Source organism: Hippoglossus stenolepis, chromosome 15, assembly GCF_022539355.2.
Source record: "Hippoglossus stenolepis isolate QCI-W04-F060 chromosome 15, HSTE1.2, whole genome shotgun sequence".
In the NCBI taxonomy this organism is placed as follows: Eukaryota; Metazoa; Chordata; class Actinopteri; order Pleuronectiformes; family Pleuronectidae; genus Hippoglossus; species Hippoglossus stenolepis.
In genome coordinates, this window is record NC_061497.1 from 9,189,521 (window position 1) to 9,212,781 (window position 23,261).

Here is a 23,261-nt window from a genome sequence, read left to right on the forward strand (position 1 = left end):
GCCACTCAGCTCAACGGAGACACCTCTAGAGCGAGGGGGGATTTATACTTCTCTAGAGCCAATCTTCAATCTGTGCTCGTACAGAGAGACCAGGCAGGGGTTCGGGCTGTGATGGTTTGTCGAGCACTGACTGAGCATTGATCAGGTCAGAGTGGGAGGGCGGCAGGCGGGATCACAGAGCTGCCAGAGCAAACTATCTTAGAGAAGTTTATCTTGGTGCTGCACTTTCCTCAGGGCTTCAGGAAAACATGGCCTCTCTGTGAACTGAAGCCTCGGAAGTGACTCTGGAGCTGTGCTGCGGTGGGAGATGAACATTATCAGGTACGTCTCTCTTCATGAAAATAACCAGGGTAATTATTTAGAAACATGCTGGTTCAATAGTCTGAGGCCACTTTGTCTCAGACTGTTGGACTCCCCTAGTTCCAAAGTTTTTAAAATGGTATAATCATATCATATTATATTTATATGATATATATATATATAATACTGTTTGTATATATGTGAATATAATCCTTCTAAGAAGTGTTATTACTATATGAGAAGTGATTTGCTGGATCCTTTATTTCCTGTCTGGTGTCATTGATATTTACAACAGGTGCTCTCATTCACAGTCACTCTCAGTGTGATCATATTTTTAAGTGATGTTTAATTTTACAGTAAAACTTTTTTTGCCATGCCATAATAAAAAGCCCCTTTGGAATTTAAACTAGAAACCTAATTCTGGGGTTGGGGAGCACTGTTGGGTACTGTGTCACAAGATCCACTCTGAGGCGTCGTGTCTCCCCAGCCTGCTGCAGGGCTTTCTCTCACACACAGTCCGCTGTGTCCTGGTCCGTTTTATCAGCGCACACTGGATAGATCGTAGCATTTCAGAATACAAATGGTGAACTCATGATCAATCAATGTTCCTATTGAAAAGTGACTTCTGGGTTGTCTGAAGTACAGTGACCTTTGGTTGCAGGGTGTCTGAAGCACCACGCCGCCAGCAAAAAACGATACAGTATTTGTAATTATACGCAGTCAAGGGATGTCGTGAGTAAATCTTGAAAGTGTATGTATCGGATCATTCATTAACAAACAAACCTATTAACAGACTTTACTGATAAATTCTTCATGCATAAATGGGTTAAAAGACAGGATACAGTGATGGGTATCAGGTTTATTTGGATCCTGCATTGATCCCTTGCTTGTAGCGCTGCTAAAATAAAAGGTCAGAATGACTGTTTGATGAAAAAGGCGCCTTGTAGTGACAAATCCATATAAAATTACCATCCAGCTCGGCAGTTCCCTTCAGCTCTATTCAGCTATTTTAGCTTTCAGCTTTGGGTAACTTCATTACTGTTCCGGTTCATATCAGGGAGCTGTTTTCAGCCACACTGTAGAAATACACTTTAGTGTGCAACCTGCCCAGCAACAAACCACAGACACGCTTTTGTAATCATCCAGTAAATACAGTAGACATATTATGCTCATATTCATGTAATCAATGCTGAAGGTTTACATTATATTTTTATTTTTAGAAAACGCATCACTTTCCTCACATGTCCATTGCCGCAGCTCTTCTTTCATCCTCTGTTTGAAACACTTGGTTTTAGCTCCTCTCTCTTTAAGGCCTTCCTCCAAAAAAAGTCAGCACATGTAAGAAATGTCTGCCTCCAATGAAACATTTTTAAACATCTACTTTAAAAAGTTCTACTTCAGAATTGTATTTGCAGCTTGTTTTTACACCTGACATTTTTCTTATTTTTTACAGTCTTACATCCTGTTTTTTTCAATAAAGCTGAGGCCATATCTGTGAGCCAGTATGGGGGACTGGAACTTGTTGGGGAAGCTGCTGGAAAGCGCCCAGGAACACTCCACCGTTGTGGGCAAAGTCTGGCTGACGGTGCTCTTCATCTTCCGCATCCTGGTGCTGGGAACCGCCGCTGAAAAGGTGTGGGGCGACGAGCTGTCCGGCTTCACCTGCGACACCAAGCAGCCTGGTTGTCAGAACGTTTGCTATGACAAGACCTTCCCCATTTCTCACATCCGCTTCTGGGTGATGCAAATCATCTTTATCTCCACGCCGACTCTCATTTATCTGGGCCACATCCTTCATCTGGTCCGCATGGAGGAAAAGGAAAAGCAGAAAGAGACGGATCTCGACATCCAAAACGAAAAGCAGCAGCAGATGCTTGAGAGAAAGACAAAGAAGGCCCCAGTTAAAGACAACCAGGGCCATGTGCGTTTGCAAGGCGCGTTGCTGCGAACCTACGTCTTGAACATCGTTTTCAAGACCCTGTTTGAAGTGGCCTTTATTGTTGCTCAGTACTTCCTGTATGGCTTTGAGCTCAAGCCGATGTACACCTGTGACCGCTGGCCTTGCCCCAACGTGGTGAACTGCTACATCTCCCGGCCCACCGAGAAGACGATCTTCATCCTTTTCATGCTGGCGGTGGCCTGTATCTCCCTGCTGCTCAACCTGGTGGAAATGTACCACCTTGGTTTCAAAAAGTGCCACCAGGGACTCCGCTACAGACGCTCGCAGGCCGCAATTGAGGCCTCCAGGCACCTCACTGAGCCGGCCATGCCCTTCGTACCGAGCTACAACTACTTTGCTGGTCATCCTGTGGTGCCCGAGCCCTTCCCCACAGACTCGAAGTACGGCATAGTAGAACCAAACTCCGCTTACAGCCCCTACAACAGCAAAGTGGTTTACAAGCAGAACAGAGACAATATGGCTGTGGAGAGGAAAGGAAAATCAGAGGGGGAGGATGTGAATGAGAGGATAACCGCCACTCCTGCCATTGAGATGCCCGTTGAAAACCAGCGCAGAAACAGTCAGTCGAGCAAGCACAGCAACAACAAGAGCAGGCTGAACGACCTGAAGATCTAGAGGAGCCTCTTCTTGTTCTCAGGAACAACACGCTCTAGCCTGTTGAGATCTTTGCATGAGTATGGAGAACTGTTCGTGACAAAGCTACTGAGTGAACAGAAAAGAGATTATTGCTGTGATCGATTTGCAAGTCAAGATTTGAGAGCACACAGGGACAGCTTTGTGTGCATAGAACAAGTATTGAGTGCGTTTACCCGAACTCCTCAGCTCACAGGACTTTTTAATGTGAAAGGTTAATTACCCATAGGCACAAATAAAGGAAATATCCATAGATGGCTCTTGTGGTCTCATCTTTTTAGTGGGTAAATCCAGGAGAGCAATTGGCATAATGTTTCTAAGAAGGCAGGGGTTGAAAGAGTGATGCCTAAATACATTTGACCCTTCTCTCACTGTCAGTTTGTGGATGATGCAACGACATCATCTTTTGGCATCATAAGCTCAAAACAATGTTGTGTATTCACAAATCCTGCCTTTGCGTTGCCTACAACGTTGACTTGCAAATTAATTAACACTCTTTTCTTTGCATATTTGCTGGTGACAAAGATGCAGATTACTTGAGATTTTTTTGTTTACAAACAAATGTATTTAAACTAAAACTGCGAGTTGCATGTCCAAACAAAAGATGTTGAAATATCTATGAGCCAAATAGTTTACCATGACGGAATTCCCTGCTGTTTATCATTTCAAGAAACTTTTCAATAAACACTGGCAATAAATTTCAACATGTTTATTTGGGTTGTCTACAAATTGACATATTGTGACTTACGCTAACATTCAATGATTAATCATGCTTACTTATTTGTGACTGTAATTCAATAAAATATTGAGCAGTAAACACGTGTTTTGTCAAGATTTCACATCTACTTTGTTCATCGACGGGCTGAGAAAAACCTCCATTCATTCCCCACCAGACATAAAAATGTCAGATTTACACTGACAGCATTTCTTTCTGCTCACATGCAGCTTTTTCCACAACGTATCCACTGCTGGGGGCTGATGAGGATGGTGCGATGTAAATAAAAACCAGTCATTAAAATGTATTAGTTATCCCTCAGGCAGGGAAATGTCACATTGTGAGAGCTGAACAGTGTTTGCATTGATACAAACGTCTTATAGGATGTTTATGGGAGTGTAAACTCAGTTAGTGTGAAGATAAGATATACAGTAGGTGTAGATTTCAAGAGTTTGAATTGTTTAAGTCATGAAAACAACTTCCGCTTCAACTTCATTGGAAAAAATGTATCTGAGCTTTTATGAATAACGTCCTTGTTTGAGTTTAAATGACCTGAGTTTTTTTTTTTTTTCAAATGATGAGCATAATATCACATGAACGGAGAAGCTATTTCCTCGGCCCATATCACGTCCTTCTGAACCATACAAGTATTTTTTATCCAAGTGCGTTTTAATCTGCTGTAGCAAAAGGATAATACTTGAGACGGATTGTTTTCATGAGGTTTCTCAAATACAAGTAAAGTAAAAGGTCTAGTTCCTGATTGGCTGCTTTTATGTGTTCAAATACTACACACCCCTGATTGGATAGGAGACTGTGACAGAGTCAATCTACAGTGAACTCTTGCATTCAAATGATCAGATTGTGACTGTTTTTAACAATATATACAGACACGGATATCTCATAAGAATATCCTTAGGGTATGTACATACTATGATTATTTGTGGAGCTGTGTGGGATCATTGCTACATGACAGTCCGCACAGTGCATCAACGCTGCCCAGTTCTCTTTTCTTTAGCTGCCATGTTTACAGCACGGTTTCCACCAGCTGAAAGACGGAGTAGCCCTGTGGACGGATGCATTTTCAAAACACATACCATCATACGCCGGTGACTGAGAGCTACGCTTCAAAGGCTTCCTCGCTGCAGCTATAAATAACTCCTCATGCACACTTTGGAGGAGCATTGTGGGAGAAACGGGGGCAGGAGGCCAAAAATCCTCTTGTCCTGCATCCGAAACAATCACCAGCTGTTGCCAAAATTTTTGCCAAAATATTGGCAAAGAGGCTTGTTGTTCACAGAATAATGAAGCAGCACTAATATTTGGAAAATGATGCGGCCTTAAAATAGCCAAACACTGGCCGGAGGGTTCAGACAGTTTACCAGCACGACTTGTCAATGACAGCCCTGTGTATCATCTGGCCTCAAGCAGGGAGGACAACTGCAGTAATTTATTTCATTTAGTCATACTGTAACTATTTGTTTGCTGAAAGATTAGCTCGGTTTCTCTGTGATTTATTAGTTTATCATTTTAACTTCTAACAAATAAAGCTGCTGAGTTTCAAATGTCAGAGCAGCAGAATTAGTTTAAAGTTAGAATAATTTCGTACAGTCATACTTGGTTAACCAAGGCCAGTTGCGTGCAGGATTAAAGTGCGGCCCTGATGCACGATGATAGGACAGTTTGTCCGTAAGAGGAGAGAAATGTCTCCGGTGACTTTCATTAATGTTGCGAACCAAGAAAAGAAGTCTCAGGGCAGCCTTATATCGCTTGACAGGACAAGGCTGAAAACTGACAGGTGACGGGGGTTAAGGTTACAGTATGAACTCCGGGTTATAACCAAATCTCTGAGCCAGAATAGTTTGAGCGACACATAGACACCATTCGCCACCGGGGTCACGCCGCAGCTCGTCAATCAAACAGACAAGAGTCCACACTTTTAAGGACGAGTCAACGAGGATACATTTCTTGGTTAATGATGATTTATTGTGGCCCAAAGTATGATCCCTAGTTTCTGCCATTCCATATAGAAGCTATTTATGTTGCTGCTGTGTCGCGCCTACCTTTCAGGTCTCTGTCATTAAAACTTGGCCTTTTGTATACAGAAGCACCATAACTCATTTGGATCATGTCTGGAAATTCTTCACACGATGAGCATGTGGATTTGAAATAAACACAAATATAAATCATTTCTAGTTTTCAAACATTTCTAATTCAGTTAACATCCGGCTCCCAATCAAATGTGGTGTAACAAACCAGTAGAAGCATCACAGAACAGTAGTTTTATTGGATTTATTGGATTGTAGATATTTATTGTTTGTTGTTGGTGTTGCTGTAGACCATTCTGTGACTTGGAAGAAATGGTGGAATGCCTACAGTGTTGTGTAACCCAGTTCGGGGTTCCTTTTTTTTTAATATATATATATAATTATTTTTAGAAGTGGATGTATGATGTTTGGTTTTGAATGTAAATGTAAGTCGGTAAGTTTCAGTGGTGGTCGAGCTTGAGTGAAACAGCCGTTCATTCATTTAAAAGATTGTCCAAAAAAAAGTTTATTTAAAGGCAACTGGACTTGATTAAAGATACTGGCAGACAAGGTATGACTGTCTATTGGATAATCACAACCTGAATGACAGAATATTCAAAAATGTGCCAATTGTATGCATTTTGTGTCAAAGAAATGAAAAATGATCCACACAGTGGCTGTGCTGATGAGTTTTGGAAAAGTAATTTCAGTGTTAAGAATTGTGAGTTAGCAACTGTCTAAACCCTAAATAGTTATAACCATATATGATAAACTGTTCACATGCATATAGCTAAATAAATACAAATGTACACAGATTGATACAAACCAATATTTATTTAAAAATCATGTCGGTGATGTGTGAGTGCATGTAGAGGTGCTTCATGCAGCAAGAATGAGCCAAGCTGTATTATTCATAGAATCCTCCCTCTTTATTCTGGTACATTTTTATGCAAATAATAATAAAAAAACATAATCAAGCAGGTAAACAGAAATATCTGTGCAACATACTGTATTTTGCAGAATAAGATTTCAATCAAGCTACAGTCTATAAAAGCTGTAGACTCTATTTGCACATAAAATGATATGAGGACTTGGTTGATTATATACTAAAGCAGTATATGGAGCAATATGATGGTTAATGGCCTATCCGACATCATGCCAGGGGGGCTGAATATTTCCCTCTTCTGTTCCTCCGAACTTGTCTCCTTGAATTTATTTCCACACCAAGGGAAAACCACAAACATAAAAAAAAAAAAAATATCATCTCAAGTGCCAGCTTTCAGAAACCAGGCCTGAGGAAATACAGCTAAGAAAAATATTGAGCATCAAAAAGGTTTTTAACCACAGTTCTATATTTTCCCCATGAAGGCCGACAAATTATTTCTTGAAAGCAAACTTTTTTATGTTTTTAAAGTTGTATCATCAGAGATAGTCTGAGCATGACACAATTCTAGCAGAATTATTACAACACACTCTTTCATAATATGAATCTAAAAATAACTTCTTGGGAGTTTGTCGATGGAGCAGCAAGAAATGCAGCAAAAACCTGCAGATAAACAGTCAAACTGAAACAGTCAGACCACGGTGAGACATGTCTGTTGGAGATAGATGAATAATATGATCAACTACTCAGCCCCCGAAGCTTCAGGCTGAGCTTTCATGTTGAAACTCACTACGTTTTCATTATGGCTTCAAATACTGAAATTAAGCCACTTATAATTTTTTTAATTCAAGAAATCACAATGCATCAAAGATGACGGGTCATATTTAGAATTTTTTCCCAACATTAGTCATGTAAACAGTAACAGTGATTTTTACTTACAGTTACAATGAGAACTAAAAGGATTATGTACAACCCACTTATATTCCGTGTCATTTAATTCAAAAATTATACAATGAAATGGACTTTTTCCTTAAGTCTTAAGTGAAAAAATAAGTATTTCATTCAGAAAACAAGAAAATGTTTCAAGGAAATGTCAAAATAGTCATTTCAGCAAACTGAAAATTGCACTTGCATTTAAGAAGCTTCTAAAACACGTTTTTTCCTCTACACATGCAGAGATAAAGCTCTATAAATGTGTGAATTTGGCCCCAGGAGATAAAACACGCTGCAGCTGAAGCAGTCGTGACCTTTTGGAATCCAACACCTCGGAGATCTGGCTGAGATACAGGCACGTATCTGCAGCTTGTGGATCTCAAACAACTGTGCAAATTATTTACTGATACAGAAGCAAAAAGAAAAGAAAGAGAAAATGCACAGATAAGAAGAAACTAGAAGTCAAATCTTTCTTAAGTCAGCAGCAATGGTTGCTCTTTGTTGAAGGCTAGCATAATGTGGCAAATCCTGTAACTATGCTACACATGCTCTATACTTATGTTACAGACAAGTTGTACGCTCTCTCTCTATATATATACATATATATATGTATATATATATATAACTCAGTCATATACTTTACATATCCCAGGTTGAAAAAATGTCCCTTTTCTCCCTTTTCATTTTAAACAAATTGCACCCTGAGATTCAATAAAAATAAAATGGCCTTCAAAAAGGTTTAAATTGTGTCCACAAAAGTCTGCTAACTCATATATTACACTTCCAATACTAGCCTCATAAATACAATAATCAAACACCTATTGCACTGACCTATGTTTACAAAACTGCTGCAGCTATACTAGAGCGGAACACCCTACGTTTGCAGTAAGACTGACAGAAGCAAACAGTGAAGATCACACACAGCACATTTCTGAGACTATGTCAGAGGACGACACAGGTGGTCTCCCTGCAGCAGTGCAGAGGGATTCAAACTATTTTACCTGTAAAGATCAAGAAGTTGAAGTCATACTATAACATTGTTAGTGCGTGTGCTGAAGAGAGATGAGCGTGCTGTGGCAGTGCAGCGTTCTCTCATGTTATTGCAAATGCATAATACCATAATCGAATCACTTGCGCTTTCAATAAACTCTATCCGACACCCTCCTCATCTCTGAAATCTTTCCACGGCTCCGGCACTACAGCTCGTCCCTGCTCGTGGTACTACCGTTAGCTCTGCGTCTGTATCGACTGGAAAAAGCTGGTGTTTCTCACAATGAGCTGACATTTACAGGATACACTCACGAGGAGACACGGCAGTCACAGGACACATTAGCATTTACAGGATGTTTCACTTTACAGCAGCGAATAGTGATCTTAGAGATAAAATGTATATCGAGACATCCAGAAGGAAAATCTTCCTGCGTTCTCCCGGGTCACCTCGTCCTGAGTCATTCGTCACGAAGCATGACATCAGAGAGACAGCGGCCATGACAAACTCATGTGTCATGTTTCTAAACTCAGAGGACGGGCCTGAGCGTCTCCTTATACAATATAAAACTACAGAGTTTGTGCTCCCGGGCAGAAAGGGAAAATAGTTTGAACTACGTTTTATATGATATGAAGAATCTGAGGCTACATGAGAGAAAATGCATAATTCAATTTGAGGAACAGTCGCATTGAAAGTGTTGGTCAGTGGACTCACACAACAGTGTTTAAAGTGACTTAACGATGTTGTGCATCATCCAAACCACACAGTGACACATGCACACACAGATTTTGAAATCAATATATAGAGCCCGACCAATTTATCTGTTTGCCAATAAAAATTACCAGCATTTATGTTTGCCAAAAGAAAACTCTTACAAAATAGGCTATGCAGAAAAGATTTATGTTTGCAGTTTACATTAAAAAAAAGTTTATCCAAATTCAAATTTTTTTGTAAATTTTGTATTATTTATTATTTATAGTTATTTATAATAAAGTTTATGGTTAAACCTTAAAATATCAAGCTTCAATTACACTTCTTTTCCATGAGGGTTTAATAAGAACATCTTGGGAATCATTGCCATTGCGTATATATATATATATATATATATTGGCCTATATATACATGTTAGTATCAGAATTTCTTTTACTCCCTAATATTGGTATCAGCATCGGTCCCCAAAGATCCATATCGGTCGGGCTCTATTCTCCAGCCATCTTACTGACTGCCTCGCCAAATCCGACCACCCTCTCAAAGAGACTTAAATTCATGATGACTTCTAGGGTTGCAAGCAAAGCATCAACTCACTCCTCAACTCATATCCTTTCACTTCTTTACCTTCAGCTTCAGCTGGGCAACCTTGGCTTGTGCCAGTTTACGCTGAATGTCAAAGGGCCTTTCGAAAAAGCGAACTATGGTCGGCTCGTTGAGCAGAGACGCCAGCACCTGTTCGAACGAGAACGACCAATCCACCTCGGCTCCTGCGTCCTGACTGTTGTGGGAGCTGGAGGTGTCAGAGCTCTCCGGGGTGCTGGAGGCGTCCTCGGCTGAAGACTCCTCCGCAGCAGAGATGCCGGAGGGCTTCGTGGACTCGGGCGGGCTGCTCGACTCCTGCAGCCTCCGTCCCACCTCTTCCATCCTCAGGAGGAGGCTGGTAACGTGGGCCACAGCTCGGTACAGAGATTCCTCCTCTGGGTTGCCGTGAAAAATGTTGTACAAGGTCTTGGAGAACTGGATGAACTGAGTCTGAGGAATAAATAAAGATTTGTTGTTCAGCAAAAGTGAAGTTAACTCTTTTTTGACACTTCAACCTGTAAAAAGTAAACACAATTTATATTAAATTACCTGATTAATACGGGGAAGGTCCTTGATGGTTTCTTCTTTCTTCAGTATTTCATTTTGCCACTGTTTCAGGTAGGCCTGCAGGTCCACCTTTCCTCTACCTGTCACACACAAATATTATCACACAAACTGTTGTAGCCATAGTGCGTTCATAGTAAATTTGTGTGTATCATCACCTCTTTCTGGGCTTTTCCTTATCACGCCATCTTCTGGAAGATCAAATGCTGAAATTTAAAAGCAGCATGAGAATAAACTGTAGAAAACAGGTTTCCAGGAAAATCTTTGCATTCACTACAGAATTGCCACAAAATCAAGTGGGAAAGTGAAATTGCAGAGAAGAGAAAGAGTAAAGAGGCTAACCAGTGAGTCTACTCAAGTGAGAGGAGTCTTCAGTCACTGGAATAAAGTGCTGGATTCTTTGCTCCTTTACGTGCAAAGGACTACCTGTAAAAGCTAGAAAGATACTGTCTGTAAGTGCACAGAGACCAAGAGACAGAGGTGACAGAGGATCCACCAGAGTTATGAAGAGGAAATCTTTGATTGAAGAAAACATAGAAAATCCATAAACATTGAGTTATCACTTTATTAATCCCTATAAACAGATTCTGTATGTGAATTTGCAGAATCTGAAAGTGAGGGACAAGAGTTTGGAAGTTTCTGTTTCTTGTTTGACCAATCATGTTTGAGCAGGCTTTGCTTGCCCGCAGGTAAACAGTCCGTGTGGAGAGCAAAAGTGGTGGAACACATTGACCGCTATCATCTTTTTAATTACCCTGCATTCAAAATGTCATCTGGACCTAAAACAACTACAGAAAGCATCACTGTTTGTGTTTTTTGTGGAGAAATGTTCGACTCATTTGGACTCGTCAGACTATTCGGTGAACAGAAGTCAGAGTCTTACCCCAAAAGGCAGCTGCCTATGCCGGAACCCCCGAGTGGCAGAAAGCCCCATATTGGCCGTCGTCCCCAGAGGCTAATTCTTCCTCAGGTGTCACACGATGGGCTACAAGATTTTTGAGTTCATTAAATACGGTTTACTTTCCCCTTTTTCCTCTCTGACATGATCTTCTGAGTGATGCTGTAGCTCGTGGTGGTGTTGCATGTGTGTCTGTGCATTAACTCATTGTTATGTACAGTGTTATTACATGAGGATAAAGACACACTTACATAGATTCTGTGCGGAGAAAAGAAAGTGCTGTTTGGAAAACGCATTCATTCCTTTGTAAAATAAATTCTGCCTGAATCACTTGATTTTCTCACTCTACTATAATGTGGGGTGTGATGTACTTCTATGCTCCGACCCCCACCACCGTGTCTGTGTGTGTCTGTGTGTGTGTATGAATGCGTGTCAGTTTGCATGCCTGGATTATACAATTACCCTCACAAGCCAGCAGACTTATTATATTTGCCCGATAGCTTTTGTGCCTAACAGCCTGATGACTGTCATGTTGGTGACTTGAGTGTTTCTTTGTCATGACAAACATCCTTCTATTAATGGCGTTCATTCATGATCCAAACATGATAAACCTGATTGTGGTGACCTTTTAACTACAGCCAGGAAGCAGCTAAAATGTCCATCCAAACATCTAATCTAAACTAGAGGGGCACTCAGTAGAATACATACCTTCCCCCCTTAAATTCAATCAAGCTGCACTTAATTTCACACACTCACATATCAGTTTCCTTTATGTGCCTTATTTTTTCCCATCAAGATTCACAATTTTATGGGTTCTTGCCTAACCCGTAGCACATCCTTCCACCACGTTCTGTGGAAATCTGCTCAGTTGTTTTTGTGTACGAGCAAACAAATTAGAATGACTCTCAGTAGAGTTCATATTTCAGATTTTTTTTAAATATGCACCACATTGCACACACATAAATATCAGTCCTCTAAACATACCTGATTATTTCTTCATCAAGATCCATGAATTATGCTTTAAGAAATCAAAGAAAACGCAATGTTTAAGAAAGTGAAAAAAAATATCCTTGATCTACCTCTTTGTCCCAATCCATCCCAAAATTGTATGGATTGTTTCTTCACCCATGTCCCAACTTCCCATCACATTGCATTGTAATTCTTGAATAATCTTCCTTACAATCAAACAATCACCTTTATACACAATAGCAATTTTCAGCTTAGATACAAGATTGAGCGAAATGCTAAAATATATTAAAGTGCCAGTTTGGTTTAGTTAAGTTTGTTGATATAAACGCATTCAAATCCACTTTAGTTGAATATGCAGTACAGTAGTTTACTCAAATCCAACATCTACACACACTTCACTCTCTGACTGGTGGGCTGTGCGGAGCTGAGGAAGGAGCCAAAGACTGAAGCCAGCGCTCTTTCTATCCAGTTTTTATATGTGGCACTTTTCATGTGTACAACCAAGTCCAACACTATTCATGTCTTCCTGAGAGAGCGGAGATGCAGAGCTGTTAGCAGTGAACTCCTGATGTGAACATTTGTCCTTTCTGTAATGTCCTCAGAATAAGAAACGCCCACGGTATGTTCAGCCAACATTTCCTACTGTGAGGGATATGCAGATCACAGCAGCCGAGCTTAAGGGTGATTTCACTTCCCTGATCAATGCAGCGTTGGGCCCTGTTCCAAAGCCCCCCCCCCCTCCCCAGCCCCTAACCATCTTACATAGCCACACACTTTGATGCAGGCTCTCCCTCTGATCATGAACGCTCAGGGCTGCCCGACTGTGAAATCGGTTAAATGTTTGAGGTCTTTGGTTTACTTTTTTCTATACACAAGTCAACATCTCTGCACACTTTGCTTCAGGAATAGATTAAACCCAAAATGCATAACATGGTGATGTCAAAATGGCAACATCGTAGGGGAGCTTTTTGTATCAGGGCATCGGTTGCATATTTTCAAAGTGTAGCCTGCTCTTGCTAGTTTTTTTCAGGATTACCAACCCTGGCTTCAATATTATGAGATATGGCATTTTTACCAATTTACCAAAGAATAATTCATGGGTATTGGTGAAAAGAAAAATCTGGCATATTTAGGGAACTGATATCTACGAGTGTGGATATTGGTGAGGGCCTGGGCAGAGGTATGTGCCATTCTACTTTTGAAATGTAACATCTGGATAGAACCTGTCCTCGGTGCTGAAGCAGAGCGTTTCCTCCACGAGACATGAAACAAGCTTTGCTGCTTGATGTTCACTGGCCCAGCACATCGCGAAACAGCGCCTCTAATCTGTCAGTTGTAATTTGAGCAGCTCTTCCTCATCACAGATCCCCTTTGCCGAGAACACGCCCAGTGCAAAATGCCCTCACAGCGTCATGTACCCATCGTTGCCATGGCAAAGTTCTTTCACCCAACATAGACTATTCCTACCCCTTCCCCTCAAGCACCCACTGCCACATCATGCAGACAAGAGCCACACATTCCATGACAGTTTCTTCCCCCAGGCACTCTGCTCACTCAACAAATGCTGAGTTATGAGCTGGATCACTGAAATGACAACACATACCACAGGCCGATGACCTTGTGTTTTTATTTTAGTGTGTTCTACCTCTGTGTGTATGCTGCCGTCATGTTATTGCTTTGATGTGATGGTAGAACCTGGAGACTAAAGAATCCTGTATGCTAAACATTTGCAGCGCGTGAACTTTGAACCTGCGGGAGTCGACTGTCACTATAGATATGTTGTGAAAGAAATGGGTCAGAAGTTCAAGCCAAAGATACAGTAACACAAAAAAGCAGCAAGATAACAACAACACAGTGGGTTAGGGGTTAAGTTGTCACATGAAAATGTTAAATTCACATTCGCAGCTGCTGATTTTGTCCGTTGCTCGTTACTCACCTGGTGGCAAGTGCAGCTTGAAGAGGAATTTCAGCTTATTTGTGAAAGATCCACAGCACAAAGTGTCTGCAGGAGGAGAAATGTGCAGTTAGCAGCAGAAGTAATGAGGTCAGCAGCTGCACTAGTAGAGAAAATAATAGAACAAGGGAACCTACCGATGGCCCAGCAGAACTCTTTAAAGTTGACAAGGCCGTCCTGGTTCTCGTCTATCAGGCGGAAGACCCAGAGGGAGAGGGTGCTCTTGGTGGTGCAGAAACCCCAGGGCTCCAGAAGAGAGAAGAGCACGCTGAATTGCTGGAAACCCAACTGGTACTGCTCCAAATACGCCAGGCTGGGGTCATGATGGAGAAGAGCTGGACTCTGCATTGTCCAGTAGCAGCTGAGGAAATGCTGCCTCTGCACAAAGAAAACCAAGAAAAATGTAACTTGTTTGTCTCTTTTTTCTCCATTATGAACATTGGCAGCATGTTTTTTACTCACTTTGAACAAATTATAAAGTTCATCGAGGTGTGAGGCACTGAATCTGACTTCTTGGGACACCACTCGAATCTGAAAACATATTTGAAATAAATCCTCAATGCCACGGTAGCAATATAATTACACCACTTCCTCTTAAGTCAACGGCCACTTACAACATTTTGCTTGGTCGTATCCTCCAGTGTCTGGATCACATAGAGTTTGTTTCTTTTCCGTGAGCTCTCGACCTCCTCTGAACGGATGTTTCCATATTTCTATAAAAGATAAGATAGGTTAAATCTATAATATAACTATAATACCCGACTTCGCTGAATGAAATTGACACTTAAATATCTGGCAGTACCTCGTAGGCCTCTCGGATCAGTTCACTGATATCCACGTTCAAGTGGGATGATTTATCATTATGTCCCACTGACGCTTGCTGCACCGTGGGAGGTAACGGGCTGTCTTTGTTTGTTACACTGTCAAAGAATCTGAAAAAGAGAAATAGAGACATTCAGTGATGATGCCTAAAATCTGTCAAATCGTGCCTTGTCTGTATTCACACACACTTGTTAAGGATGGTGACGGCCTCCGCGTCGTCATGGCAGCTGATCAGCGCATCCATGTTGTAGTCCAGCACAGCCAGGCCGAGCTGCAGGATTGCTTTTATGCCGTCGTAGAAAAAACAGTCGACCACGTTCACGGCGCTCTCTATGGGCAGGACACTGATGAAGAGCGTGAGAAACCAGGACAGGGATACGGACGAGAAGAAAGTCAGGTCTGTCATGTGCTCTACCAACTGGGGCAGGTTTTCCCGAATCAGGTCCTCGAACACGGCCTGGTCAACCAAAGCACCTAAAGGAAGACGGACAACGTTTGAAAGCACAAGTTAACTTCTGAAATGATTAGACTGATAACTGTCCCAAAATAACAAACAGACGCAGTATCAGAATGACATCCTTTGCTTCCCCTCTCACCAATAATTCGGCGGTTAAAGTAATCCGGCAACATCCTCTCACACACGGCCACTAGGAGCCAGAACGCCTCCTCCTCTTTTGCGTAGAGCAGGAGAACTGAGGTGAGAATATTCATGGCCTGAGGAGACAGAGAAGGACACTTTCAGAAAAAATAGACTATTTCAGTTTTAAATATAGAAATGTATATCAACTGCAAGACCAGCGTAAGGATGATCGTGTGTGAGAAATTTGCCTGTGCTTTTTTAGAATTATGTTCGATGCTTTCAGAGCATCTGTGACCTTTTCTGAATTCCAGAGCTTTTTTTCAGAGTACTTGTCCTATTTTTTTTTAAATAACCTCTACTTTTCAAGGTTGCCGCACAATGTCTCAAACTGACTAATCAAAAACGAGGAGAACGAGGTCACAAGTGTGCACCGTAAAGATCAGCTCGTCTGTCACTGTTGACTGTTGCAAAACACGAAGGAAATTAAGGAAGTATGATTAGGGCGTTTCTCATAACTGGGTTTTTATGTGGATGTTTTCCATGCTAATCATAATGACTAATAATTGTTTCTGCATTTCCTCTCACTGCCTCTAATGCTACTTTCAGGTATGCTTGTATATCAGAAAACACATCAACACGACCACTCGCTTGGACATTATCAAGGGTTTTTTGTGGGTGATTGCCAGGAGAAACTACGGAGAATGTCCGCAGCAACTGACCCGGCAATTTGTGTTCTCACATACAGCCCCTGCAGAAAATTTCAGGAGATTACCCATAGTTCAGTGCATGTCTAAAAGAAGCATTGTAAAGACAAGGGGAATCAAGAGATTTTGACAATGAGGGTCAACGCCAGTGTTGATGTGCTCAAATTAAAAACACTGTGCTTGCCGTTGTGGAAATTACACATCATGTACCCAGACGCCAGCCCTCGCCTAAATGTTCTGGATATTTTCCTGTTGTTGTGTACATGTCTGGCCAATCTTCTGCTGCGCTGTCAACCAGGATTTGTCCTGCCAGTTAACTACAAGCCTAAAGAAATCACAGTACCTGGCAGTATCCGATTTTAGGGTTCCTGTAGGCATAAGCAGTCAGGACTCTGCGTAAAGCTGAGATCCCTGTGTCGCTCTGAAAGGCCGGGTGCTCTGGCAGGGAGCGGTGCAAGTCTCTTTCAATCTCATCTGTAGCCAGAGTGCTCGTGCCCAGAGACTGTTCAACCACCTCAGTGTAATAACCGGGATGAGTGGCCATGTCGTTCACAGCTCCTACAGGGGGCAAAACCCACAGTCAGTCCAAAAACAGATGCTGCAGTGATCACGCATCAGTTCATTCTTTTTCTTAATTATTTATGTTGAGCGAACAACTGAAAACAACACAATTTTCCACCACGCACAGCTTTGAAAACAAATCTAACTGACACGGCATAGCGTTTACTGCACAAAACATGGATTGATGACTAAATACCTGAAAAAAGCATCCACAGCTCTCCCCTCAAGGCCTCAGGAACACCACGGACTATCAAGTCTCGTGTCTTCCTGGTGAAGAACATACTTGTGCCACGTCCATATTCAGAGAAATGAATGTTCCAAGACTGCTCCTTCATCTTTTCTTTAAGCTGCCAAACACACAGAGAGCACACATCACAGTTACTGTATATACCTCACAACGCAAGCTTCATTTTTATTCAGTCCACCCCTGAATAGATTGAATATCCACCCGCACAGCTCCATGCTGCAGAGCATAGATAAGTAATGTGGTGGTTGGTGAAATCTGATGTAAGCTTGATTTGAACAGAACTCTGGTATTTACCATTTTGGGGTCAAGGTTTTCAACATCCTGGGGGTGGAAAACCGTCATGAGCGCCTCTGTGCTGACAGCCTTGCTGCTGTCTTTCTGTCCCACCATGAGAGTCACATCCTCTGGATTGTCCTCAAAGTGGTTGATGAGTGACTGACATTCGCCTCGTATGACCTTAGAGGCAAATCATTTTCACTGTCAAATATAACTGCAATCTACAGAGTGAACAAGGAGTACGTAAAGAGTAAAAAGACATGTTACCTCTGATGAAGCGGAGTGCTGAGGGCTGGGACTGATGCCACACCTGCTACGAATCGCGTTGGCAAGCCGCTGATAGTCTCGCACCTCGGAGAACCGCACTGCCCTCTTGCCGCGCACACACACCGTTAAAGCTTTGCTGCTGGAGTCTGGCTTCTCAACGTTAACAATCTGGAAGAAGGCAATGTTGGCAGAGCAGACGTTCACTTTTCAAGCTCTTCATCAGTATGCAGGGTGCAATTTGAGACTGTCCATTATTACAAGTGTTTTTTTTTAAAAAATCAATCCTGTAATGCTGCCCTTCGTTTGACTTTACCTCTCGCATTGGAATGATGATATGGCATTGGCTGCCATCCTGACTGGCAAAACACAGGTAGTTCTCCGAGAGACAGATCTTGCCAAGTGTGTTAAAATGGCAGAAGGGCACCCACAGGAAGCTCTCATGCGCCTCTAACAGGTTTTCCTCATTTGGAAGCCTGAAAAACGTGCGGAACTGCGCACTCTTTGCATGAGCTTCTAGGCCTCTGCGGTGGAAATAAAACAGAAAATATGTCATGAGAAGAACATCATATTACAGTGTCTATATTATTGCATTATTATATTATTGTGTCATATTATATTGTTGTATTACTATAACTCTAAACCTAAAAAATGTATGTAAACATTTATTTCCTAAATGACACAGTGGGATTCTAGCACTGGAAAGCTAGAATATGTATATAAAATGGTCAAAATAAACAACTGACATATTTATACATACACCAGTATGGTCTTATATACATAAATATGTCAGTACACCAGTATTGTCTTATATACTCAAGGCAGGTTAAAAACAAACACACAAATGCTACTTGACTCAAGTCAGACTTGGTTTTAACTCTGGCTCTTCCAGCTGATGGCAGCCAGAGCTAACAGGATCATGTAAGGCTGTTCAGTGTGGCGGAAAGACATCACCTCTTGGTAATTTGCATGGGGTCGGAGAGCGCCGGCTCTTTCTTGAAGGCCTCTTTGTCAAAAAGGCGCTTGATAGAGTAGTCGGCCAGCTGCTCCATGATGACGAAGGTTTCATTAAGGTGCATCAGCATGGAGAAGTAGTGGTCCTCTCCGTGAGCCAGGACATGGATGCTCTCGGTCAGAATGACGTTGGCAGTTTTCTCCAGCTTCCAGATCTCGTCCCAGGAGATGACAAGCTTCACTGCAGAGTGGATGAAAATGAAATCAGTCATTAAGGCTCACAAATGCAAGGACAGTGACTGAATGGTCATCGCTGTTGTGATCATTGTCCACGTCAAATTTCTTATGGTCCAGTTTTCACTCCAGTAAGAACATACTTAATGATGCCTTTACAGACTACATGCTGATGTCAGATCATTTAAATATTTTTCATTGTGAAAATGTCACTCTATGTTATGAGTTAATTATGAGTCTCCATGACTCCACTATGAGCTCCACTGTAACAGCTTTTCACAATAATGGCAGCTGTAATTACCTAGAGCTACTTTATGATGGAAAAATGGTCCTCTCAGGCCACAAAAGCCCAGTATGGTGGCCATTAGGAGCTGCCACAGACTTTGTTACCACCAATCAACACTATCAAGACAAATGACAGTGATGACTTACCCTCAGACCCCAGCAGGTATGAATAGAAGCACAGGAAGTTGGTGCTGAGGTAGAGCCAGCCCTGGCACGGCACTTTGCCTCTCCAGTAGCTGCATGAGTAATACGTGACCAGCTTTTCCTGCGGCGGCAGCTCAAACCACTTCTCGAACCTCAAGAGTGCCTCTCGGAACTTCTCAGGATCGTCTTCCAGCACCAGGGACATCTTTCCTTCCTCAGCAATAAGACCCTACCACAGGAAACATTGAAGGGTCTTTTTATTAACAGTGGAAAGAATTACTGTGTAATATGAAACATGTTGCTGTTTTTTACGACCCCAGGTCTATGAATAATTGGAATTATAACATAAAAAAAGTAACTGACAGACAAGAGTTTAGAGCCCATTACCAAACTCAGTATTTTATAACATTAAAATTACATTACAATTATAGCCTTGGTGAGAAATTAATGTGTTAAATATTTGGCTGTGTTTGAAGTTGTGAGTCTTACTCTTATCTTGCCCTGTACAAAGCTGGTGATGTCTTCGCTGGAGTCGAACACAGAGAGCGTCCTCATGATGTTCTGCTGCAGCCAATCCCAGTGCTGAACAATCTCCTCTTTGGTGACACCTAATGCAACATCAAGAGCGAGAGAAATTACACAAACACGCAGCAAAACAGGAACATTTATCAATCTTTGAAGATAAAGGTCTTGATTAATAACCCAAAAAATTACATTTACAGTTAATTATTATATTACATGAATTTAGGAGTACTGGCGTCACTGGCGTCATTGCAACTGAATGTTGCTGGACGTCATTACATACACAATGAGCTTATGTAATTTCAAAACGACCAATTAAAGTATATATATACATATATATATATATATGATAAGAGGAAAAGACAGTGACGTACCACATGCTATCGACCAGTACACTTGTGAGTCGGGTGTGTGGTGAAGGATGCGGAAGGGGGCAACTTTGGATGTGGAGTCCAAGACAGTATCCAGAGTTCCCACAAGGAGGCCTGTAACATACAGAGCAATGATATAACCTTCAACCATGTGACACCTTTGAAAATCAGATTGGACAAATATCAAATTTAGATGTGATATTTAAGACCTATTAGACTATTATGTAACTTTTTATATGTGTATTAACCCATGATTTGATTTGGGCGTGAGAAAATGGGAATAAATTTATCAGATTCAGTGGCTATCTAGTGTTATTCAGTGTATTACAAAACATTTGGACCATTTAGTCTTTTGTTTATATATTTGGATCGCGGACTCACAGTCGCTTCACAGTCATGCTGACAGTGGAAATAAAAATGGCCCTCCAGGTCCATGTTGGAGTCACACAACTAAAATTAGCTAAATCTGTCACCTTTACAACTTCTCCCTGACATGTCCTCCATGAATAATTAATAAGCCTGCAGTGAAACCACTCTCTCATGCACCGCACCAGCATCACACCAGCCTGCCCGCTGAACATAGACCTGCTCTCCACACGTTCTCCACGGTAAAGGGATCAAAGGGATCAGACACAGTTCCTGTAATTTATGTTCTCATCAGTGAAGAGCAACACGGCACGGCAGAGGGGGGCCTAAACACATAAAAGATACTTCAGACATATAAAGGGCTCTTGTGGAGGGAGCTTCAAGTGCAGCATGCTATTAAACTCCACTATCATTAAACCAGCCAGAGGGGGCCATCAGGCCTTTTGTCTTCAGCTAGAACCCCATTCATTACCATTCATTATCTATTAACTACCTTAAAGCGGTCAAGCTGTGGCATATGGTTCAAAACTGTGTAACTGTACCATCATTGGAGTTACAAGTACTACCTTGTACCATCATGTACAACTGTTTTCAAAGACACAAGTCAGTAGAGAATGACACGCAATGAGGTTTAATTACACAATAGGTTTTGTCTCTTTCGGGGCTGGAATCGAGGACCCAAGCGAGCACTTGATGTTGCATAATGCAAAGGCAGAGTGCGGCTATTTTTAAGAGTTTACACACCATCTATCCATCCATCCATCACACCACCTATCTGTAGAGGGGAGCTGGAGCTGCTGACATTGGGCAAAGGTTGACATTTCGACACAAACAACCAATCATACTAGAATTCACACCTACAGGCAATTGAATCCCCAGTTGACCTAACCCTAAATCTGCATGTCTTTGGACTGTGAGAGGAAACCAGAGTACCGGGAGAAAACATGCAAACGCTACCTTCTTGTTGTGATGCCACAGTGCTAAACACTGCACCACTTTGCTTCTCCTACACTACTCTGGTTATCAGTTATCAGTTCCATGTTGTTCTTGTTTGTTAAAATGAACTTTACCATTATTAGGATTATTAAGCCGTGACTTGAATCTAAAGCTAACACAACAATGGCTCTTGTGTTTTTAGGCCAGTGATGTAAAATCATGTCACCTTAGTTCAGGTACAGAGCAGCCAATCAGCAGGAGGTGAGGTCACAGACAGAAAGACTCACAGATGTTTCCCATGTGACCTCTGTGTCAACACGGGGACGTCATTAGTTTTCTTTTCTTTTTTTATATATATATAAATTATCACTTACTAACAATTCAAACAAGAAATATGGCAATTTGTGAAGAATTTTATTTTTTTAAGTGAATAATGTGCTTGAATTTTCAAAATATATTCAATAATGGGTGGTAGGACTGTCAGTTTTTCCAAAATTTTCATTCTAATGAATTTGACATGACACACAATTCTAAAAAGGTCACATACGCAAATGTGAAGCGAATATTGTGGGTCAAGGTTCACCATGGTAGAATTCCACATAAAGCCACGCTGCGATTTTCCTCGCCACAGGAAGCGGATGTTTAGTTGCACAAATTGGTAGAGAGCACACGGTAAAGGTTCGCCACTGAAACTCGCATGTGTGTTATCCATTACTCAAGAGGGCATGCAATAGGTCAAGCTGACAAAAGATCCCCCTCTGCTGGATCGGGAGAATAACTGCTAACCATGATGCACTCGTAGACTGTATTTTGAATTCCAACGGGTCATGACAGGTGGATTACGAACGTTCAGATAAACGCTTGGATTTTGAATCAAAAGAGGCAGCCCCAATATGTGACAGAGCTGACAGTAAAGGAATGCCTTAAACGTGCATCTGACTGAATCAGGAATTGTGCATGGATGTTGGACATATAATTGGCCCCCCCAGTGTAAATTGTGGCCCCCCTACTTATGGCCCCTGAATTAGAAAAACCCCAGATCCACCACTGGTTTAGCACACACACAGCAGATAAGCCCACTGACACGTACACTAAACACAGAGTCCCTGCTGCACACTGAACTGTCAAACTGCTGTTCAGCGCCCAGACTGACTCATGGGATGTATGACACTTGGCTTGTACTTGTTGCCATGAGGACATTTATATATATAAATATGTGTGTGTGTGTGTGGAGGAGTGCGCTACAGAGCAGCGCCCGCCCTGACTGAACACAGCACGTTAGCTTAGCAAACACACAGACACTCAACGCGCTGCAAACTGGCTTTTCTGTGAACGCAGCTTGGCGCAGGAGCGGCAGCAGCAGCTGTCCCCCGCCGCTGAACGTTACCTGTCAGCCCGCCGCCACCTTCTCCGTACCCCCGTCTCCTCTGCAGCACGAAGTACTCGTTATCCTTCTCGGTGAGCCACAGTTTGAAGGCGTTCTTCAGCAGGATCTCGTCAGGTTTCAGCCACATGTTGACAGCGTCCCCGACTTCTATCTGTCAAATCCGCCCGACACGCCACGGTCAGCCGAGACGGAGCCCCACATCAAACCCGTGGACATTTGTTTGTGTCCGGATCGTCAGCCCTCCCTTCACACGTCGACAGGAGACGCTGCCAGAGGCGCAGGGCATTCTGGGATTGTAGTTTTTGTGACGAGAGGGCGGTGCTGAAGGAGATTCCGGGGTCAACTGTCTTATAAAAAACATCGGATAATTGTTAAAGGTTTTGCGATTGTATTTAACTTATCTTTAATTAATAAGAAAATTTTCCATTTTAATAAATAAATATGTTTATAAATATTAAATATATAATCAAATAAATAAGATAAGATAAGATAAG

The 23,261-nt window shown here is 41.9% G+C and overlaps 2 protein-coding genes across 4 annotated transcripts; one reads left to right on the plus strand and one right to left on the minus strand.

The window, feature by feature from the left end:
* On the plus strand, positions 1-3,725 carry gja2 (gap junction protein, alpha 2). Of its 2 annotated transcripts, none has more exons than XM_035179298.2 (2): positions 1-321; positions 1,754-3,725. In XM_035179298.2, the coding sequence occupies exon 2, from the start codon at positions 1,805-1,807 to the stop codon at positions 2,873-2,875; it is 1,071 nt and encodes a 356-aa protein (XP_035035189.1). In that variant the 5' UTR covers positions 1-321; positions 1,754-1,804; the 3' UTR covers positions 2,876-3,725. The 2 variants fall into 2 exon arrangements, with proteins under 2 accessions (XP_035035189.1, XP_035035190.1); XM_035179299.2 differs by having other exon boundaries at positions 1,781-3,725.
* A 2,814-nt stretch (positions 3,726-6,539) lies between these two features.
* On the minus strand, positions 6,540-23,036 carry tbc1d8b (TBC1 domain family member 8B). Of its 2 annotated transcripts, XM_035178148.2 has the most exons (21): positions 22,768-23,036; positions 20,082-20,192; positions 19,675-19,793; positions 19,189-19,414; positions 18,523-18,763; positions 17,885-18,092; positions 17,572-17,739; positions 17,323-17,484; positions 16,978-17,128; positions 16,564-16,778; positions 15,533-15,650; positions 15,125-15,410; positions 14,917-15,046; positions 14,729-14,827; positions 14,577-14,645; positions 14,252-14,492; positions 14,097-14,162; positions 10,636-10,728; positions 10,452-10,499; positions 10,279-10,376; positions 6,540-10,179 (listed from the first exon to the last, which is right to left on the minus strand). In XM_035178148.2, the coding sequence occupies exons 1-21, from the start codon at positions 22,892-22,894 to the stop codon at positions 9,760-9,762; spliced, it is 3,396 nt and encodes a 1,131-aa protein (XP_035034039.2). In that variant the 5' UTR covers positions 22,895-23,036; the 3' UTR covers positions 6,540-9,759. The 2 variants fall into 2 exon arrangements, with proteins under 2 accessions (XP_035034039.2, XP_035034040.2); XM_035178149.2 differs by lacking the exon at positions 10,636-10,728.
* Positions 23,037-23,261: the final 225 nt, after the last annotated feature.

What these genes read in the sequence shown, in the direction of transcription:
- gja2 (XM_035179298.2), top strand. Translation starts at nt 1,805, where the DNA reads ATGGGGGACTGGAACTTGTTGGGGAAGCTGCTGGAAAGCGCCCAGGAA.
- tbc1d8b (XM_035178148.2), bottom strand. Translation starts at nt 22,894, where the DNA reads ATGTGGCTGAAACCTGACGAGATCCTGCTGAAGAACGCCTTCAAACTG. An exon ending in TTGTACAGGGCAAGATAAGA is followed by an intron (nt 19,415 to 19,674) that starts GTAAGACTCACA and finishes TTCCTGTGGTAG; the next exon opens with GGTCTTATTGCTGAGGAAGG. An exon ending in CAAGCTGCACTTGCCACCAG is followed by an intron (nt 10,729 to 14,096) that starts GTGAGTAACGAG and finishes GTATCTTTCTAG; the next exon opens with CTTTTACAGGTAGTCCTTTG.